The sequence below is a fragment of the Siphateles boraxobius genome, unplaced genomic scaffold (genome assembly GCF_051911475.1).
Source record: "Siphateles boraxobius isolate OS27281-9 unplaced genomic scaffold, OSU_SipBor_1 2, whole genome shotgun sequence".
Lineage (NCBI taxonomy): Eukaryota > Metazoa > Chordata > Actinopteri > Cypriniformes > Leuciscidae > Siphateles > Siphateles boraxobius.
Window position 1 is genome coordinate 3442705 of NW_027508810.1, and position 21676 is coordinate 3464380.

The following is a 21676-nucleotide window of genomic DNA, read 5'->3' on the forward strand; positions in this document are numbered from 1 at the left end:
ATCAGAGCGCTGGCTTAAACCGCTTCAAAAACGATCAGTTAGCAAGTAAATTAATGAATGTGAACAAGTTTCCAGTTGACATTCTCTGCAAACATTTGATAACAGAAGTCGACTACTGTAGGGTCCAACATGAGCTTTCAAATGCTGTCTAAACTCTCGCTCCTAACGTTGTTTCAGGGAGTGGTAAACTTTTCCAGGAAATTCATTTTGATTGACTGCCCACAATTTTCCTGAAAAACACACAAATACGAGCTCAAACACAAATTTTTATTATAAAAGACTGCATTGGAATATTACTTTCTTTAAACCCATTAAATCATCATTTTAAACATTTAACATTTTCAACAGACATCAGCCTTTGTACAGAGTTTCTATGGTTACAGATTCTTCTTTAATGAACCAGAAAGTCATGTGTAGAACAGCACAGAGTAGATGGGCTTTTGTGTGTTACATCGTGCTGTTACGAGACTAACAGTTCAGAGCTTGGCTTCCCTCAAGTAAATCACAATCGTCCATAACAGCAACACATAACACCGATTTAAATCAAACAGCTCAAATCACGGGTAAAGGTGGATTCGATATTAAATTCACCTCCACTACCTTTTACTGTGCACTTATCTGTCCATCAATCCCTCTTGAACAGCATCCGTTACGGAAGGACAGAGTCATATAGTCGTAGATGTGCGCTCTATATAAATCTGCTGGTATGATAAGCTAATTTAACAGGAAAAAATTTGAGTTAGATTGAACAATCAATTCCACACCAGCTTTTCTATTATTGAGTTATCATTCATAGTTTCATACGCTCCAAACTAACCAGCTCAAGCTTGATATACACAAATCCAAGCAGAACTGATGGACAGAACAGATATTCTTGTATTTAAATATAAAACATTGATGCCTTGAAGTCCTGATTTTATAAATACTCGTTGCGGATATAGACATCCTAAAGCCGATCAGACACACATTCAGCCTCATTTTATCTCCAAACACACATGTTTTTGAAAAATATTATTCTAAACACAAAGATATATCTTTAAAGACATCACAACACAAAACACTGCGCCCAGTGGCTGGAATGCATGTCTAAATGGCTGAAGGCTCACGTCTATGATGAGCGTGTGTATCTATCATCAGGCTGACCTTTAAATCTACATTGGGGAATCAAGAACTTCATTGCACATTTTGCTTCAAGATTGATGCAGATTATTTTCGGCAGACACAAATGAATCGGAGCTTCTAGACATTAAGGGAGGTGGATGAGGAGACATGGTAATATTGTTTTGTAGAGTTTACTGTCAAAAACACAGTATATGTGAGAAGATCTTGCGTACGCTGCTCAGAGAAACATTCAGTCCCACAGTGAACTCCAGGCTCAGGCTTTACTGCTGGCCCTCCTTCTTCTCTCCGCTCTCTCCTCCTGAGCTCGAGCCGCTGCTGCCTTCTCTCTCCGACGCCATCTGACAAACACACACACACACGCGCTCAGGAGATTAGTGAATACTCCACAACTCCTGACAGGCCATACGCAGAGGAATGCAAGTAACCGCAGCAATGTTCGCTCGTTTTCTTTTTTCATAAGACTATACCCTTCTTTTGAACTTCGTGCATGTGTATTGAATGTTAAATAAGTTAATAATGATAACAAGACTGTTTATCATGGTGATTTGTACAGATGCTGCGTGGATTTGCACAACAGACAGCGAATGAGAGATCGACTGAGCGCGTGCGATTACCCGAGTCTGTCGAGGTCAAGTCATCTATTCATGAAAAGGTTGCAGTGTCCAAGGAAAGCGGAATATTTGCCTTTTAACGTTTAAGGGTATTTACCATGAAAGGCGTCAGCGCTGGTCAGAATCCACAGCGGGAGGAAGCCGAAAAAAAAAAGGGTCTTCTCTATTAAGTGAGCATCAGCTTCAGCGTTACCCATGCGACGCATTGCTGGTCAGCTGAGCCTTGAAACGTGGAGCTCAAAGCTCAAAATAATTAACACCTTGTTTCATTACATCTATCATTTAATGAATCAACGTTTTTGAACGTGTTCGTTAAACGAACGGTTTAACGACTCACTCAAAGACAGTCCGTTGCTGTATCGATGCGCTGAGTGACAGCCTTTCAATGCGCAGAGATGCGATTTAGTTTCGGTTACATTTGTTACTGAAAATGTCCTCGTTTTTGTGCATGCTGACCACATCGTAACACGTATTAATATAGCAACAAATAAATTTGAATAAATCAAAATAAATAAAATGGTGATAATACCGCATATCGCGCTATTGAGCCACTCAAAATTACCGCAAGGGAAATTCCTTCACCGGGACAGCCCTACTGGTGGCATTATGTGGTGCCATATGGATTTTGCAATACCGTGGACACCTTCACATGTTCAAGAATTCTAATTCAAATTCTAAGCCAGAATGTTCTCACCAACACATGAGAAACTGTGATGTCAGCCACAGATGTACATACTAGCAGTTGATTGGACAGTTACTCGCATGAAATGCATGCAGAGCGTATCCATCGACAGATACATAAGGGAACTCGGTCTCATATTAGAGATGCATCGTCAGATTTGAAATGTGCAAATGCGAGCTGAACCGTGGGAGGATAATGGTATGGTTCCCCCTTTTTTTTTTTTTTTGTTTACTTTTTTTTATACAAAAGAACCATTACAGATGTAATATTTAGCGTCCACACCAAACCACAATATCATTATGTTTATAATAACTGTGCGCTGCAGTTTTGTATTCTGCCGGTTTAAATGCTCAAGTTCTTCAAAGCAGGACGGACTCTGATTGGCTCTCAATGTTAGGTTTTGTGAAAGTGTTTTCAGCCTGTCGATTACCTTATTGAAATCAAAATTAGGAATTGAGAATCGATAAGCAGAATTGGAATGTCAAAGTCAATGTTTTCATTGTCAATCAGCTGGAAAAACTTGTTCTGAAAGTGATTCCAATTATATTGTTCCTCTGGATCATTATAGTAATAGTTAAGTGGTTTGGACTCTGCTATTCTTTTACATTCAGAAGGATTTTTAAAACTATATTTTATTATATTAGTTATAATCATCCTCTGTGTAAACGGGCCTTAATGCTCTCTTAAAATTGTCCACTGATTGACAAAAGCTTGTCATGGTTAACAAGTCATAAGGCAAAAAATGAGCGACTCAAAATGAGTTTAAATGATTCCGGTGTTCGCTATCGGAAATTATAATGTAAAAGGAGGTCAAAAGTAAAATGATGGACTGTACCTTCTTGTATGCCATCTCGAAGAGTTTGAGTGATGCTTGCTGCAGGTTTGTGGCTGCTTGTTTGATGTTCTCTCCCGTCTCCGCGTCCTTCCGTGACAGAAGCTCTTGTACTTTAACAATCTCCTCCTTCAGTTTTTTACACTACAGAAACAGATCACAAAATGTTTATACAACGCCTCTGAATAAAACTAGTTTCAGCACTAATAGAGTAGCAGTAGAAGTGTCGTACCTCATCGGCTGGCAGCTGATCCTTAAACTCCTCCATCTTTGCCTCGGTGTCGTGAACGATACCCTCGGCCATGTTCACCGCTTCCACACGATCCTTTGAATCGAAATCAATCGCCGTAGATGTTACAACAGCTTTTAAGGTGCCACAAATAAGACCACGTTCAAAACCGTTTCAAATAGTGACAAAAATGTTGAAACCGAACTGTGATTTTGAAGCATTTGAAGACACTGAAAGATTATGTACTGTGAAAACCAGACGCTACCTTACGCCTCCTGTCCTCCTCTGCGTACTTCTCTGCGTTCTTGATCATGTTTTCTATGTCGTCTTTGCTGAGGCCACCAGACGACTGGATGACAACTGAATGAAGCGCATGCAAAAAAATAAGTAGAACCAAGATGAATGTTTTTCATTAAGACTCAAATTCTACATGTAATTGTTTTCACAACCTATTTTACTTCTGTAATGCGATGCGTTTAAGTTAAAGGGACAGTTCACCCAAAAATGAAAATTAGCCCATCATTTACTCACTTAAGTCATCCTAGGTGTATTTGACATTCTTCTTGAATACAATCTGAGTTGTATTAAAACATGCCCTGGCTCTTCCAATCTTTATAATGGCAGTGAATGTCTGTTTGACGTTGGAAGTCCATCAAAGCGCATCTATTCATGATTTAAGTGCTCGACACGGCTCCGCGGGGGTTAATAAAGGTCTTCTGAAGTGAAGCGGTGCATTCGTGCAAGAAAAATATCCATATTTAAAACTTTATCAACTAAAATAACTAGCTTCCGGCAGACGGTCGTACACATCGATTTACGGCAAAAGAGTTAGGCTGCGTTTACACATGGCCAGACATTTCACCCTCTCCGTTTTCAAAAATAAATTGTGTATATATGAGTGTATATATGGTGTTAAGAGCATGCTGTTGACGCCTCTCACAGTATAAACAAACATGGCTGGGCAACCGCGTTCATCATTGCGTTGTTAGTCAATATAACTCCGATAACACCTAGGATGGCTTCAGGGTGAGTAAATCATGGGCTAATTTTCATTTTTTGTGAACTATCCTTTTAAACAGGATATTCAAGCAGACTGGATAAAAAGTGGATGTTGCATGCTAGAAAAGAGTTGATCTGAATGTGACGTTGCAGTGGACTGCCAATGACTTCCATACATATAAAAAAAGTTTCAAAGATACTGTTATTTACTATTTTTGTTATTTAGTTATTTCTGTGACCTTTACTACATTAACTTGAACTGTATTACTATGGGTCGCAATACTACAACAGTGGCGTAAACACTGAGTAAATACCAGCTGTTTAAGAACTTGTTAGCATCAAACAATAGCGTCCATAAGAAAGTTATGGAGCAAGTTATTATATTTTGCTGAACAATTAAGAACAGTTTCCTTTGAAGCTGATTTTGGTCTAGACTTACTCTGCTGTTCTCGACCGGTGCCCTTGTCTTTAGCGGAGACGTGCACAATCCCGTTAGCATCGATATCGAAGGTGACTTCAATCTGTGGGACGCCACGAGGAGCAGGAGGGACGCCGACCTGTTCAGAACACAGAAATAAAAAATTTGAGCCGTAAATGGATATGAAATGTAAATCTGCATCTCAATATTCACCCCAGAGCACATACCAGAGTGAACTGTCCCAGAATCTTGTTGTCTGCGGCCATCTCTCGCTCTCCCTGACAAACCTTGATCTCCACTTGAGTCTGTCCATCAGCAGCGGTAGAGAACACCTGAGAGAAGACAGGCCACCAATGTCAACCCATGCTCATATTCATACGTTACATAGGGCTGAGCAATAAAAAGGAGATTTATGATGAATCTTTTCTCTTTAAGCTTTTAGGCCCTGAAATGGCTGATTTAAACCAGAGTAACCATCATTTCCACTACTGACCATCGCGACTTCGAAAAATGTATAAAAGAAACATTGAAAATGTTTATGCAAAAAGCGATAGTCAAAAAATAAAAAATGATATATTAATAGAAAGGTTTTTCATTACATTCAACCAATCTTGCTCATTGATATCAATATGATCATAAACAGCATTTTTGCCTACATACACTACTGGTCAAAAGTTTGGAAACATTAAGGTTAATATTTTTTAAACTAATTTATTCCTGTGATGAAAGCTGAATTTTCAGCATCGTTACTCCAGTCTTCAGTGATCCTTCAGAAATCATTCTAATATGCCAATTGCTGCTCAGGAAACTATTATTATTAATAATATTAAATAGTTTATACATATATTTGTGGAAACGGTTTATGTGACACTGAAGACTGGAGTAATGATTCAGCTTTCATCACAGGAATAAATTACATTTTAAAATATATTACAACAGAAACCAGTTCATTAAAAATTGTAATAATATTTCACTGTATTACCGTTTTTACTGTATTTTTGCTCAAATAAATGCAGACCTGATGAGAATAAGCGACTACTTTTTAAAACCATTAATGTTTCCAAACTTTTGACTGGTAGTTTATTAAATTTCACCCAAAAATGAAAATTTGGTCAATAATACCATTCCAAAACCATTAAACTTTGGTTCATCTTCGAAACACAAATTAAGATATTTTTAATGAAACCTGCGATATTTTGTCTCTCCATTAAAAGTCTACTACACCAAAACTTTTAATGCTTCATAAAGTTCATTAGGAGATCGTAAAAGAAATCCATATAAATCAAACGATTTAGTCCAGGTTTTCTGAAGTTGAGCAATGAATTTATGTGAATAAAAGCCTAAATTAAATCAGAATTAATCTAATTAAACCGCTAATTTAATTAATTAATGAATCCACTTTCATATGGATTTCTTTTACGATGTCTTTGTACTCTGTAGTTTTGGTGGAACAGGCTTCCAATGAAGGAACAGAAATCTCACAGGTTTCATTAAAATTATGAATTTGAAACGACATGAGAGTTTGTAATTTTCCTTTTTCTTTTTTGTGTAAAACCTTCATTTTAATATGCCACGGAAAGAAATACGGTCGAATCAGAGCTTTGAACCTTTATATTGACAGAGACAGTTTCAAAAAAATTATAATGAAAGCCATGTCTGATACTGAGGTTTAGTGACGCTGTGAAAACATCCTTTTTCCCACGATGCATTCTTTCAACTTACAAGACCAAGTAACAAGATTTAGAAAAAATTACAAAAATGTTACGGCCAAATAATAATAAAAACATATTCACTATGTTGCTTAATTTTATACAAGTGATTTATCCCTGCTACACACAAACACACAGGTGTAAAGCACATGCATGTACATGTAATTCTGACAAACAGAATGTGTAAAGCAGCTCTAGGAAGAAAAAAACACCAGCGACTACATAACATGATCTCAGTTACCAATCGATGAAACAAACAAGCACTGCAAACGTCTTCACAATTTCAAATCCAAAATACTACTGCTGTTTATGAACCTACCTGGCTTTTCTTGGTAGGAATGGTTGTGTTTCTGTTGATGAGTTTGGTGAAGACGCCTCCCAATGTCTCGATCCCGAGAGACAGCGGAGTAACGTCCAACAAGAGCACGTCCGTCACGTCCCCGGCCAGAACTCCTCCCTGGATGGCAGCGCCGATCGCCACGGCTTCATCTGGGTTCACGGACTTACTGGGAGCCCGACCAAACAGATCCTGAACCGTCTGCTGGACCTGAGAACAGAGGGAAGTCAAGTCACCTTAATTTTTATATAGCGCTTTTAACAATATGGACTGTTTCAAAGCAGCTTTACAGTGATAATAGGAAATTACAGTAACAGAGATTGTTTGGGCTTTACAGCAGCTCTAGAATAAAGTTATCAATAAAGTTAAATAAAGTTTAGAATAAAGATAATCAGTGGCAGTTTGAGAACAAAACTTTGAAATAGGTTCCAAGGTGCAAGCCTCGAAAATGTTTTACAAAAGTAATAATTTTTTGCACAAGTTATCTCTGAGCAAACTTCAAAAACGCTTTACTTATTCTTTATTTAAAAAAAAAAAAGTACTTGTCTGGTCTTAAAAATGTATAATACAGAATTTATCACTTCCGCGTAGCCATGTGAACTGGAATCATTTTGACAACGTGTTATCTGTTCTGTTCGGTTCAGTTGTGGGTCCAGTTCTGACCTTTGGCATTCGGCTCATTCCCCCGACCAGCAGCACTTCTCCGATGTCACTCTTGGAGACTTCGGCATCTTGCATGGCCTTCTGGCAGGGAGACACCGTCCTGCGGATCAGATCTGCCACGATGCTTTCGAACTGAGAGCGCGTGAGCTTCATGTTCAAGTGTTTCGGCCCTGAGGCGTCCATCGTCAGGTAGGGCAGGTTGATGTCAGTCTGTGTGCAGGAACATTAAGATACAGTTACTTAAACACACCAGTGCAAGCTTGCTGAAACAACACAAATAGCTGTTCCTCTTCTCCCAATTCCCTAAAAATACACACCATTCACTATAATCTTATAGACATGTTCAACAACCGTGCAAAACACAAACAAACACTTTGATTTAAGGAATAAAAAATAAAAAAAAGGAAAAGAGGAAATATTAGAACTGTTGTTCTATAAAATAAACTCTTATTTTATACACTTAATTTTAGATTTTACAGTACAATTATATTACGGCAATATAAATATGTCTTTTCAATTTATTTGTGGGTTTTAATTTAAATAATAATAAATCGCTGTATGATTATTGGGTTAATCATGTCTTTGTCTGGTCACATGACCGCAGACACACACACACACTCACCTGCAGAGAGGAAGACAGCTCACACTTGGCTTTCTCCGCAGCCTCTCTCACCCTCTGCAGAGCCATGTTGTCTTTCGTCAGATCCACTCCGGACTGCAACGAGACCACACACACACACACACACATTAACAAGCTCTGTTCTCAACAACACTTTACCTGGATGCTGAAAATCCTTCATTAGGTACTTAACGAATGCAAACAGTGGCCTATTTTTACAACACAGATCACTTCAAATTAGCTTTACAGTGATAACAGGAAAATAATGATTTAGTGATGCAGAGAGAATACAATTCTGCAGTAAAGCAGCTTGAAATGTGTTCATTCAGTTCAATAACTGTGTAAAAAATCATCAATTATTAAATGAGTTTAATTGATCTATAAAGCAGCTCTGCAGAAAACAGTGATGTCATCATCCAGCTAAGTTCAATAATGTCATTGCAGTAAAGTCAATAATATTGCTGAATATTTAGTGTCCCCAACTAAGCCAGCCAGAGGCGACAGAAGCCAAACCCTTGGGAGAAGCCGGACCGAATCAGAGGGCCAGTTCTCCTCTGGCCAGTGCGGTTATGACTACAGGCTGCATCACACTGATAATCACTATATGAATATGAGTATTGAGTGCGCATAATTAAATCACATCATGTGAAGCGAACCAACTGTATCTGACAGCAGTTTACACTTGAACTTGACAACATTAATATCCACAAAGTGTGAATTCCAATCAAACAAAAATCAAACAATGAAACCGCAAAGTTGTCATCAATATAGCAAACCTGGCAAAAGTAGGTACATTTCAGTAGAATTTTAATGGGTTGTCTAAATTAAACCAAATATTTGACCAAGTTTTGCTGCCTGTCGAAGACGAGCTTAAAAAGGAAGATGCATTTCAAAATGTATTTTGCTTTGCAGTCTGATTATTAATAGTTCTGCTCAAAAAGAACAATAGTTCGAGTTTTTACATTCTGTAATAATGCTTAATATTAGGGGTGCAGTGATCTTTATCAGCCTCACTCCTGTAAATCACTGATCACAGGAGGAAATTAAATGCAGCACAAATCAAATCACACATGCTATATAGCACTAATGAGTGAAATATGATAATATGTGAATTACTGGCAACTTTAAGTATTTGTGATTTCATATGAGACTTTAAAATTAGAGAACCATCATGGATTGTTTAAAAAATATATAATTATATGAATAAGGTGTCCGTTTTCAAGAGTTAGTATGGTAATTCTTCTGACTTGCTGTACAGTTAGAGATGGAGAGGACAAGAATACTGCAAATGACCGTAAAACTGAATTAAACGGATACGAATACAAATGAGACTATATTTGATGTGTGTTACAGCAGTCAGTCAGCGTGGAGAGATAAGAGAAAGTTTGAGTGCTCGTGTGTGCTCATTCAGCCCCATGCGATTCTGTGTTTTCTTTCAGATCCACAGAGATACAATATATGTAAATGGAGACATGCATGTTTATATACAGAGTACAACATGCGTTTACAGTTTTTTTTATCTTCTATACCGGTAACTGCACAGCATCTTCATTCTGTTGCTTAATAGTTGGTGGTTTGCATTACAATAAAACACTAACACGTCATCTACTGATGCTTGCTCACTGGAGAGAGCAGGTTTAGTAAATTGTAGTTTATGCATTTCTCTTATTTTTGCCATTTACTGGTTGCCAGTACATCACAAGGATCTTAGATAGTAAAAACGGCAGTATTCATAATGGTTTTTAATTTAATTTTAGTATTTTACACTATGTAAATTGTCTGATAAATTTAGTGTGGTACATTTTAATATAGCATACGAACTTGTGAATATATGGGCAAAAAAAAGAAGCTGAAAATCGGGGTTTTTATGACCCCTTCAAAATAAATACCGATGGGTGCAACACTACTTAAACACACAGATACAAACCTCTCTCTTGAACTCCTTCACTATATGTCTGAGAAGGTGCTGATCAAAATCTTCTCCACCCAGGAACGTGTCTCCGTTGGTGGATTTCACCTCAAAAACACCCTTCTGGATCTCCAAGACTGAGATATCAAACGTCCCGCCACCAAGATCATACACAGCAATTCTGGAATAAAGACAGAAACAGTTTCCTTTTGAATGAAGTCATTAGTAACAGGCCTGCAGATAATTGGTTGCGTGCATTCGGTCTTTGACTTCAGACAGACAATAATCTTAACGCTGGCATAAAAATATTCATCAGACAACACTGTACAACCACATTATTTACCACATAATAAAACACACATTTGTCCCGATCAAAAACATGCATAAATCAAATAAATACAATATGTCTTAGGGATGGCGAAAACTAAAAATTTTCTTGACAGGGGCAGGTGTTGTGAGGTTTTGCGCTCGTGCACGGCTGGACGCGAAATCGGAGCAACACCCGCCCCTGTCAGTGATTGGTTGGAACACTGTTTATTTTGGTTTTGAGTGGTGGTTGTACACATTTGTTTTTGTGTGCAGATCTCAGAGCCTACGCTGCCAACAAAGACATGGTTTTTGGACGGCATGCTTATGGGGCGGGCAGCTAGCGGATCGTTAGGAAAGATTAGACATTTATTTTTGGGCCAGAAATCACTGATACAACCTTTAAAGTGTACATTAAAAATCAATGTCACATTTGTAATCATGCTGATATTTGGAGTAAAAACGGCACTCTTCGTGTAATATTGGTTAACTAACTAGATTAAATAATATACATATAAAAAGACAGTAGCATTTTTGCCACTTATCTTTAATCTGGGATCACTCTAAATGCATTTTAATAGACTAAATCACGCAGTAGAAGTGTGCGCTCTAAATGTGCACGCTCGCTTGTCTAATTTACTAGACTACATCACATAGTGTATGTGTACACTCAATGGGTGTGTTTTGTAAAGTGAGGGACATACTCGATGTCAGACTGTTAAATCAACAATTACGATATCATAGACTATATATAGAGATATATATCACCCCTACAGCACTGGTGACAGCTGACACAAAGTGACAGTCCCCGGCCCATCCTTATTGTCGAGCCCTGAATTGATTCAATTTCTGCATTTCTTACTTGCTACCGTTTAATAGACCAGCTGTACCTAAAAAATTAAAGCACAGTTTTGTTTTGGATTGGTATCAGTATTGGACATGATTAAGTGGTATGGCGTAATCCCTACCAATGTTGGTATATAAAGATAAAATTAAATATTGTAGTAAGAGCATCTGTTACTTACATTTTGTCTTGAGTCTTATCCAGTCCATAGGCTAAAGCAGCAGCAGTCGGCTCATTAATAACACGCAGAACATTCAAACCTGCAATCTGTCCTGCATCCTTGGTCGCCTGTAACAAACACACCAGATTTTACAGACGGTAATGCATCTGATAAAGCAAAGCCGTTCACAACGTGAGCACTCACGTCAGTGGCCGATAACAGAATGCTCTCTAAAATGTAAGACTGAAACAAGCATTTTCGGTAAAATGCTTTGAAACAATATGTATTGTGAAAAGCACTGTCATCGTTTACTCGCCCTCAAGTTGTTCCAAACCTGTAATGGCGCTTTTCCACTGCATGGTACGGCTCGGTACGGCTCAGTACGGTTCGGCTCGGCGTGGCACGGTTCGGCTCGCTTCGCTTTTCCACTGCGTGGTACGACTCGGCACGGCTCGGTTCGCTTTAGCTCGGTAGCTTTTCCACTGCAGTTAGTACCTCTTCAAAGTGGGTGGGATTATGACTGATCGTTATAGTTTATCCGCTCCTCGGCAACCAACAAGAGGAACAACAGCGCTTCTCGTCCACTGACCACGATTCAGCCATTTCTTTTTTGGAAGTTTTTTTCTTCAAGCAAGTCAAACAAGTAGTTTTAAAACAAGTGCTACAGCGGTAGCTGTTACTGGCTATTTAAATCTAGCAGGTTTGATGTCTCGCAAATACAACGACGCTAGTAGTCACGATTCTGTCTGTCTGACCAATCAGTGATCTACAGTGCTTCCACATCACATTTTAGTAATGGTACGGTACGCTTGGAACCTCAACAGATGTGGTACCATTTAAAGCGAGCCGAAGCGAGCCGTACCGTACCATGCAGTGGAAAAGCGCCACAAGTGAGCCGTGCCGAGCCGTACCGTACCATGCAGTGGAAAAGCGCCATAAGAGTTTCTTTCTTCTGCTAAACAAAGGAAGATATTTTGAAGAACGTCAGTAACCATACAGTTAATGGGCCCCATTGACTTCAACAGTATGGAGAAAAAATATAATGGAAATCAATGGGGCCCCATCAACTTTTCGGTTACTGATATTCTTCAGAATATCTTCTTTTGTGTTCAACAGAAGAAAGAAACTGATACAGGGTTTGGAACAACATAAAGTGAAGAAAAGATGACAATTTCCATTTTTGGGTGAACTATCCCTTTAAAGCGACGAGAATACTTTTTGTGCGCAAAGAAAAAACAAAAATAACGACTTTATTTCAACTATTCATTTCCTTCTCTGTGGGCCTCGAGTCAGTTAACTAGTGTAATAGCGCAGAGCTTCTGTGTTGTACGTCACACGTAGAATCACTATTGGCCGACGCTGTTCATGTGTGTGATGCGTGTGACGTATAACAACTGAAGCTTACGCTATTACACTAGTGAACTGACTCGAGGCCCACAGAGAAGGAAATGAATAGTTGAAATAAAGTCGTTATTTTTGTTTGTTTTTGCGCACAAAAAGTATTCTCGTCGTTTGATAAACTTAAGATTGAGCCACTGTAGTCACTGTAGGACTATTTTAACAATGTCTTTAATTACTTTTCGGGGCTGGCAAGTTTCAATCCCTTAGAAGCCTATGGAGGAGTGATCCAGCTCCCAGATTTCATCAAAAATATCTTAATTCGTGTTCCGAAGATGAACGAAGGTCTTACGGGGTTGGAACAACATGAGGGTGAGTAAATACTGACAGAATTTTCATTTTTGGGTGAACTATCCCTTTAATAACATCTAGTGGAATGTAAAAAGCAGGTGGTGTGTTGACAGGTTCACCTGTCTCTGGGAGTCGTTGAAGTAAGCTGGTACTGTAATAACAGCGTTCTTCGCCGCATGGCCCAAGTAGCTCTCTGAGAAAGAAGAGGAAGAACAGGGGTTTGATGGAGCTTTTGATGATTTCGATCTTAAACTGCCGTTCCTCAGGCAGGACTCACCTGCGGTCTCCTTCATCTTCATGAGGATGAAGGCTCCGGCCTGACTGGGCGAGTACAGTTTGCCGTGGGCTTCCAGCCAGGCGTCTCCATTAGAGGCACGCACGATCTTAAAGGGCACATTTTTCCTGTCAATCATAGCAAAGTTTATCACTTATTTGCCAGAAAAACAAAAACTACATTATAAGGATGTTAATTCAGCACAGATGCGTCGAGTGATCATGCGAGCAGATGGTTAAAACGCTAGAGTGCATTTCATGTCTGCTGCACAAACGCACAACCTTGGCTTACTCGAAAACGGTCAAATGCGGGTTCAGCGCCATGAGTGTTGGAGGCATTTCCTTGTAATTAAATATTATGAACATCACAAACACCATGATTGTATTTTAAAGTACACGATGAAACATGAGGACAAGACATCGTCTTTATTTGCAGTGGTGTGTAATTTCGAATAAGCTCTACTCTGTGCGTTTGAATGAGCGCGGTGTGTGTGAAGTGTCAGAGGTGAGCGCTCTCGGTGTCTTTAAGCATTTCTGCTTGTGTTCAGATGAGCAGATTTAGCAGGAGGAGAAACAGTGTTTGTGTGGCCCAGTGTCTGTTAACCACGGCGCTCATGGTGAGCGAGAAGCATAGAAAATAGCGAGACGTAGCGCAACATACGTCTACCCCACTGTTCTTTTAACAAATATATAGAATACTAAATGATAATGAGCGTTTAAAATATATAGGCATAATATAGCCTATTCCACACTCGAGCGCTCACACATAGCTGGCCGGAAAGAACCGGCAAAAGTAATGATTGTGAATGAGTCAGAAAAATTGCAAGGAGACATTTTTATTATTTATTGATAAACTAGTGTTTTCCGAGTCAGTGATGCTGACGTGACAGAGTATTTTAAGCAGAGTACATAAGCAGAGAGTATTTCTTTTCGCTTTGGTTCGTTTAAAAGTAGACATTTCAAGCTTTCTTTCTTTTTTCTGCAACTAACCGACTAATAAAATTGGTCAACTAAGCCTCTTCTAGCAGACTAACATTCAGTTTTAATATATCGTGCAGCAGTTAGATAACGGTGCAATAATGCGGTTCATGGATTCTCGTCCTTGGAATGCAAAACTTCTGAAATTGGCAATTGACCGACACAGGTAAATTTTTTTTATAAATCAAGCACTCCAACTTTGAGGAATCGTGACAGTCCTAATTACAAGTTTGCTAGTATAATAACACACATGTAAATATGTATGAATAAGTACATGTTGGTGTGAGTGTTTGTATGGACATTAAGTTTGAAATGAAATGCCTTACAAATCTTTCTGGACTTCAGCGTCATCATAGCGCCGTCCAATCAGACGTTTAGTGGCGTAGAGAGTGTTGTTGGGGTTGGTGACAGCTTGGCGTTTGGCCGGCATACCCACGAGCCGCTCTCCATCAGATGTGAAGGCCACCACTGACGGGGTCGTCCTCGCACCCTCTGCGTTTTCCAGGACCTGTTACGGTGATGCGTATTAGTTCAACAGCATTTTGATTCAATTTCAGGCAGACAGTAGTTACGGTGAGTCACTGAAGATTCATTCAGATTTGTTCTTGTTCTAAAATAGCGGCTTTACATCATTTTAAATTTGCATTTCATAGTAATTAACATGGTTTCTGGTCAAATTCTGACTTTAAGACCTTCTTATTACAAAGTAAAAAAGACAAAACAAATAAATAAACTGAAGGGAACTTCTTTTACTGTACCTTCTGATCACACTTCCTCATTCTTCTTCAGATTTTTGCCTGGTTTTCCAGTGCAATTGTCTAAATATTCTTAAATCAAGATGCATTTACTAGAGATACAAAACTACATAAAATATGAAGTTTTGTTTTTGTGAAATTGATAAATTAAGTGAGTTTATGCTAATAATAATAATAATAATATATATCTGCCAAAGGGCTCAGAAAAATCACCTTAACTCAGAGAAGTTTTCATAACTCATGACATATTTTTCATGTTAAAGGTTCCCTTTATTTTGTTTAATTTATAAAGACTTTGTTTTAAATTGGCATCTCAAATATGTCAAGATATTTGTATTGGAAAACAGGACAAAAATATTGAGGAAGATACATTTTTGCCCAATGTAAATTCTTTGGACAGTGTATTATATAAGCTTTGTGTATATTAAACAACAAGCAAGTACATAACAGTGCAGTATATCACCGATTCTTGAGTCCTGGGACAAAACCATTTAAAATGTTGTCACAAAAGTCATTCCTGCACTTAGCTCCTTAGCGGTTTTGGATTGTTTTTATGTGCGCTACAACTAAATTAACACTTCATGGCCCAGTTTCACAAGCAGGGCTTAAATTAAGCCAGATTTAGATCGTAGTTCACTTAGGGCATTTAAGTTGCTTTTAGAAAAGTGCCTAGAAAAAAAGAAACATTACTGGTGTGCATCTTGAGAAAAAACAATGGCACTGACATTTTAAGATATGATTCTTTCAGTTAAAACTAGGAGTGTAAATATTAATCGATTCGTATCGATGCATCAATTATACAGCCGACGATTCGATGCATCCGCAAGAGTATCAATTAATGTGTTTGTTTCGCCGCCTGTCTATTTTCAGCATCAGCTCATATGCGTACAAACGATTCTTGTTATGCACAGGGCTAACGTTAGTTAATCACCGAACTAAACTGCCAGTGAATGCACCCTCAGTCACTTAGTCGGCGAATTCCAAGCTAGCAGTTACTAACGTAAACAAACAGGCGCTAACGTGTACAAAAGGCTACTTCAACAGCTTACTTGAAAAGTCTAGGGTGATTTCACACCACCTCGGAACGGGCACGGTTCGCATGAAAAATCGATAATTATGTGAACGCTGTCTGTCATGCGGACCCGGGTGCGCACTGGGGACCCAAACCAAGACTGCCTGGAGGAGGTGCGCTGAGTTCGGTTGCACTCGAGCCGTGCCGCAGCTAGGGCTGGGCGATAAATTGATTTTATCGTTTAACTCGAATGTGTAGTTTACGCCGATTTTGTTTAATGAAAATCGGTTTTCTCTTTAACAACCGCCGACGCTCCCCTCTGGGCTCCCGTAGTTCCGACCGGGCTCAGCGCTTGCCATGATATAAATACACAAACAACATGGCAAATGAGCAAGACCGCGGCAGCAAAGGCACCCCCGCCGAAAACATTTACAAGCTGAATCTGCAGGGCCGCCAACTCTCACAAGTTCACTGTGAGAGACGCAATTTTGTCACTTTTTACACGCTCTCACGTCACACATCCATTTTCTCACGCAGAGAAACATTCGCGAAGCAAAGAGGACACTGACACCGACAGACAAGACAGAGCAGTTACTATCGATATGAAACAGATTCTCAGCTCTCAGATTCTGTCAATTTTATTACGAAATTCAAACAATAAACACCGTTTTGGCGCTTGTAAATGTGACGTGAGAGAACGCTGGCAGATCTCAGTTCAAGCTGCACGTGAACCGATCATCTGTTACTCTTTACTTCCAACTTACCGAGATGTAATAAAATCGATCGATCAGTGTTTTTCAACCGCGGAAAGATGTCCATAAAACAGCTGGAGAACAACATATGTCACGTAATGTCACATTTACCTCAGGATGCCTTTTAATGACCCATAGCACGCATGTTAGTTAGACTTAAAATAACTGCTATAGGGAGGAGTATTTTGCTAAAATATGATAACTATATTACACATTTATTATATTTTTACCTATATCATTAAAATAGTATAACGTTGTTATTATAAAAAACGCATTATATTTATTTTGAGTGAGTTTTAACCTTTAATAATACCAGCTGACAGGGCTCTCTGTATGTTTACAGCATTAGGTGATTTTTTTTTTTTTTGGGAGAACAATTAACACATTAATGTATCTACTGTACCTATTTATTCAAAGGAATTTATATTGAATCAAGATCAGAATCAAATCACAAGAATTGAATTGAAATTTGTGTTAAGCAATAATCAGAACAGTATCATACCAGTAAACTTAATAAAATTATGTTTCGTTACCAAATAATACAATTATTGTGATGCAAGTTTTTTGTTTTTTTACACATACCCCCAATCCCAATCCACCCATTTTATTTTATGTTACATTTTCACTGTTTTCAAAGACAGGGCCTGTCCTCTTGTCTTTTTGGCTTGTTTCTGATTGCACTTTAATGGAGATCAAATCCCAGAAGGGAATATTAAAACAAAATAAAGTTTAAACTTGTTTTGAACAATTTCTTTGTCATCTGCAGATTGATTTTAAGTAGGGAGAGAAAAAAATCAATTTTAAATCGTAAATGGGATTTTTTGTGAAAAAAATCTGGGATTTTTTTTTTTAGGCCATATCGCCCAGCCCTCGCCGCAGCTCGCGTGAATGTGAAAGCATCACGGACTCGGGTGCGCACTTGTTCAGGAAGTAAGTGACCTGTGCATAATTTTTAGCTGATTATGATGTATTTAGTTAAATAAAACACATGTAAGGGATGATAGTGTTGATAATCTACCTTGGATAAGAGCGAGAGTGAGTCTGCAGTGTATTCACACACACATAGCGCATGGACTCAGGGCAACACATTAATGGAAATCCACTGTCTCCTGCGTTTGCAATCAGCAAAAAGCCAAATGCGACACACAGTAAACAGGTGTTGTTCACTCAGCTGTGCATAATAGCACCAAATAAAATAAAATAAACAATATATTGACCTGCGTTCTGTTTTCTATCATGCGTCGTGCACGTTTGCGATGACGTAAGATGCACGGAAACGCAGCAGGATTCGATAGAATCAAGTTTTGAACTGTATGCAGTAACTGTTATATTTGCAGTGCATTGAGCACAACATACACATTATGTCAATAGAATACTGTTCCTGTATCTCAATAAAAGGCAAATTATAAACATTTTTGTTGATTTATTTGAAACTTAATAGATATCATGTAAAAATATCGAGTATTGAATCGTATCGCGGGGAATTCTGAAGTATCGAAAATAATCGAATCGTTGGCTTAAGAAATCGGTATCGTATCGAATCGTCATGTAGGCTCCGATTTACACCCCTAGTTAAAACAGCTCAAACATGCATTTTAGTCTGAGCCTCGTCTGTGAAACCAGGAGCATTAGTTCTAGCTTACCTTTGCTTGTTTTCCCTCCATCACAGCCACGCAGGAGTTTGTGGTTCCCAGATCAATACCGATGACAGCGCCTCGGATCGCCTCCGAACTGAAAAAAACACCCGGCAGCTCAGACACTCGTTCATGGACCTTCATCGTTCATGACAGAACCGCTAATATGATACTCACGCATACTGACGTCTGGCTGAAGTCTGGAGAGTTTGTTGAGTCAATCCATTCCAACAAGCCTAACAAAATGAAGAGACAAAAAAAAAGTTTCACCAGAAAACTATTATACAAAATAGAAGGGGAATGACTATATGAGATGCTGTACAGAGTGCAGTTAGTGCCAAAAGACTGACATATACAGAGTTACTCAATTTGACAGGTCTGACCATGTGGTCATGTTGAAGCACAGAGAATCACGTGGATTACAGTACTTTCACATAATGGCAATATTACTTCAAACACTCAGTCAGTATACGTTATTAATGAACAACATGTAATTTATCAGTGAAACAGACAGATGAAGTAAAGCTCATGTCATAACCCGAGGTGGGATGCTTCAGGGACACTTCATGAAGGTCATTCAAACACACTCTTCCTCAACTTCACAGACAACAAATGAATGACCTCCACTGCTGTTTACACACCTTTAACTGTCTAACGTTAGATGACTTGACGGAAAATAAATCCTCATGTCTCTAAAACAAATCACTTACATAACGCTGGAACGTGGTTAAATCACATGAACATTTGGGGTTCTTTCTTAATGCAAGGGGGAAATGATTAACGTTAGTTTAAAGCTTGTCTTCCCACTGTTTTGTGTCTTTGACAGATTTTATATGATGAGTATGGCTACAAATAACGTTACATGATTACTAATCACTTCAAGCAAATGTCAATGGATCCTGTTACCAAACCAACATCACTGCATCAACTTCATCTACGGTCCAGATCAAAATCATGTCGGCTCGATATAAAGAGACTGAATCAAATACCCACTGAGAAATCAATCTGACTGACAGCACACTTTAAGCGCACTCAGTAGTAGTGCAGAACAAACTCACCTTCTTGATGAGACCAGACACAGTGCTGGAGGATTTCTGAGAGCACGACATGTTTCTCGCTGCTGTTCTCGCCGCAGACAACATCTTTGAGGACTTAATAGCTAATATAAATGAACGTTGAGTAACAGGTCTTTACAAAGCCACTGAATGTCAAATAAGTGAGCTCTGGTGGGTCACTCTCAGGCCCTGTGCTTCGGTAACGCTAGAGATGAAGTCTCACTGACGTTCTTCTAGAATTATCCAATACCACATGGCGATCAGAAGGACCTCATAGCAGGCGACGGAGCGCCTGAACAGAATACGACATTCTGTTTAAAACTGAAATAGCACTGTTGTTTAATGTAATTATCCAGTGTGTGTTATATGCTGTTGTTGTCCGAAATTATATTAATCTGTGCCGAAAATATAATTCAATAATTATTAAATGGCAAAACACACAAGGCACATATGTGGACATCAAAAGCTGCAATCCTGAAGGTCAAACCAGAAACCACAATCTTTCGTAGTCATTACATCATGTAGCATTTTCAATACTTCTATACCATTATTATTATTACATTCCAGGCCTCTTAATGCATCTGACAAACATTATATTTGGGTATTTTTATTTATACACAAAAAAAAATCTGTTTTATTATTAATTTAATTATTTTCTTAAGTAAATTTGGGGTCTTTAATGTATTGACCCTTTCTTTTTTATTATTATTATAAACAATTAAACAATTATTATTAGTTTATAATTTTACAAATTGCTAATTTGCTAATATATTTGGTTTGTATAATTATGTAATGAAAATACCATTGTCATAATTATATATGGGTAAGTTTCACATTCATTGCAGCAAATTTATGAACCAAGCCCTTATTTTTGGTTATTATAATAAAAAAAAGGAAATTACATCGATACTGTTTTGAGGCCCTTTATGATTTTTGTAAGATTTATTTTGTTTGTTTCAGACTAAAAAGACTAGAAGACATTGGCTGTCAGCAGGTTTCCAAAGATACCTCAGACAAAAACCTCAGAAAAGTCATGCTATCCTGCAGTACATACAGTGTTATGCACTTGATTTGATCATATGCATAGATGCAATGGGAATTACACTGTGACATAATTCTATGCGGAGACAAAGTTTAGCCACGTTGCAACTTGCAAAGCCATCTAACCTAATTCATCTCCTTCTTAGTTTCTCTCCTCTAATTCTTTCCAGGCATCAGAACCAAATGTCTTCATGACACTGGGTCCAGACAACATTCAGAGCTTGACCTTCTACATCCAGCATTATCACTGGAGGAACTTAAAGATATCAACTCTCCCACACTTCATCTATATTAGAAGCTGAGATGAAATGCAGATTCAGTCTCATGGAAAAGCAGAAATACTAAGTACACATCTTTCTGCTTCTGTTCTGACACTCCTTTGTTGTCATTGTCACAATTCTCACGAAAGGAAGAAATGAAGTCAGAGTATTTACAACAGCCCTACAGATTTTTGTTGTATTCGCTAGGGTGTTTGTCAAACAATACCAAATACTTAAAGAAGCCATTTTTTAACATTTGTTTATGAGTAGACTAGTCTATTATCACATATTAATCAGGACTAAAACATGCCAGCCAATAAAAGATATTTAGATATTGGTTGAAAATGTTCTTATTTATTATTATTAGTTTTGTTCTTATGCTATTTACTTTTGCATCGTGCATCTTTTCATTTTTATTGTGAATTGTTTTATTGTTTTTAAATGTTCAATGTTCTTTTTGTTATTTGAAAAAAGTGAGTTAACTTCTTGTGGCACCCTCCAGTAACACACGAGCAAGTTCTTGATGTCACTGACTGATGGTTCATTCAGATAGCCTGACTACGTCAGACTTCGTACTTCCGCTCAATTTCATTTCGCTTCTGTACTTAGTCTGAGACATCGACATGTCTCTCAGTTTTCCTCCGGCCTGAAAACAGCCGGCCAATCAACGAACAGAGGGCGGGCTGAGAGCCGTGACGTAGAGCTAAGCGCCGAGTTTAAGATTGGGTAAATCGAAAACGACCGCGGATATGGAGACACAGGACGCAATTGTTGTGGAGAATATTCC

At 38.4% G+C, this 21676-nt stretch overlaps 1 protein-coding gene across 1 annotated transcript; it reads right to left on the reverse strand.

The window, feature by feature from the left end:
- Positions 1-248: 248 nt before the first annotated feature.
- On the reverse strand, positions 249-20058 carry hspa9 (heat shock protein 9). Its single transcript, XM_077235672.1, has 17 exons — positions 19592-20058; positions 18711-18769; positions 18543-18630; positions 14707-14888; positions 13407-13531; positions 13249-13322; positions 11462-11568; positions 10149-10311; positions 8225-8317; positions 7603-7812; positions 6922-7149; positions 5121-5225; positions 4915-5032; positions 3742-3836; positions 3480-3572; positions 3251-3391; positions 249-1460 (listed from the first exon to the last, which is right to left on the reverse strand). The coding sequence occupies exons 1-17, from the start codon at positions 19673-19675 to the stop codon at positions 1383-1385; spliced, it is 2043 nt and encodes a 680-aa protein (XP_077091787.1). The 5' UTR covers positions 19676-20058; the 3' UTR covers positions 249-1382.
- Positions 20059-21676: the final 1618 nt, after the last annotated feature.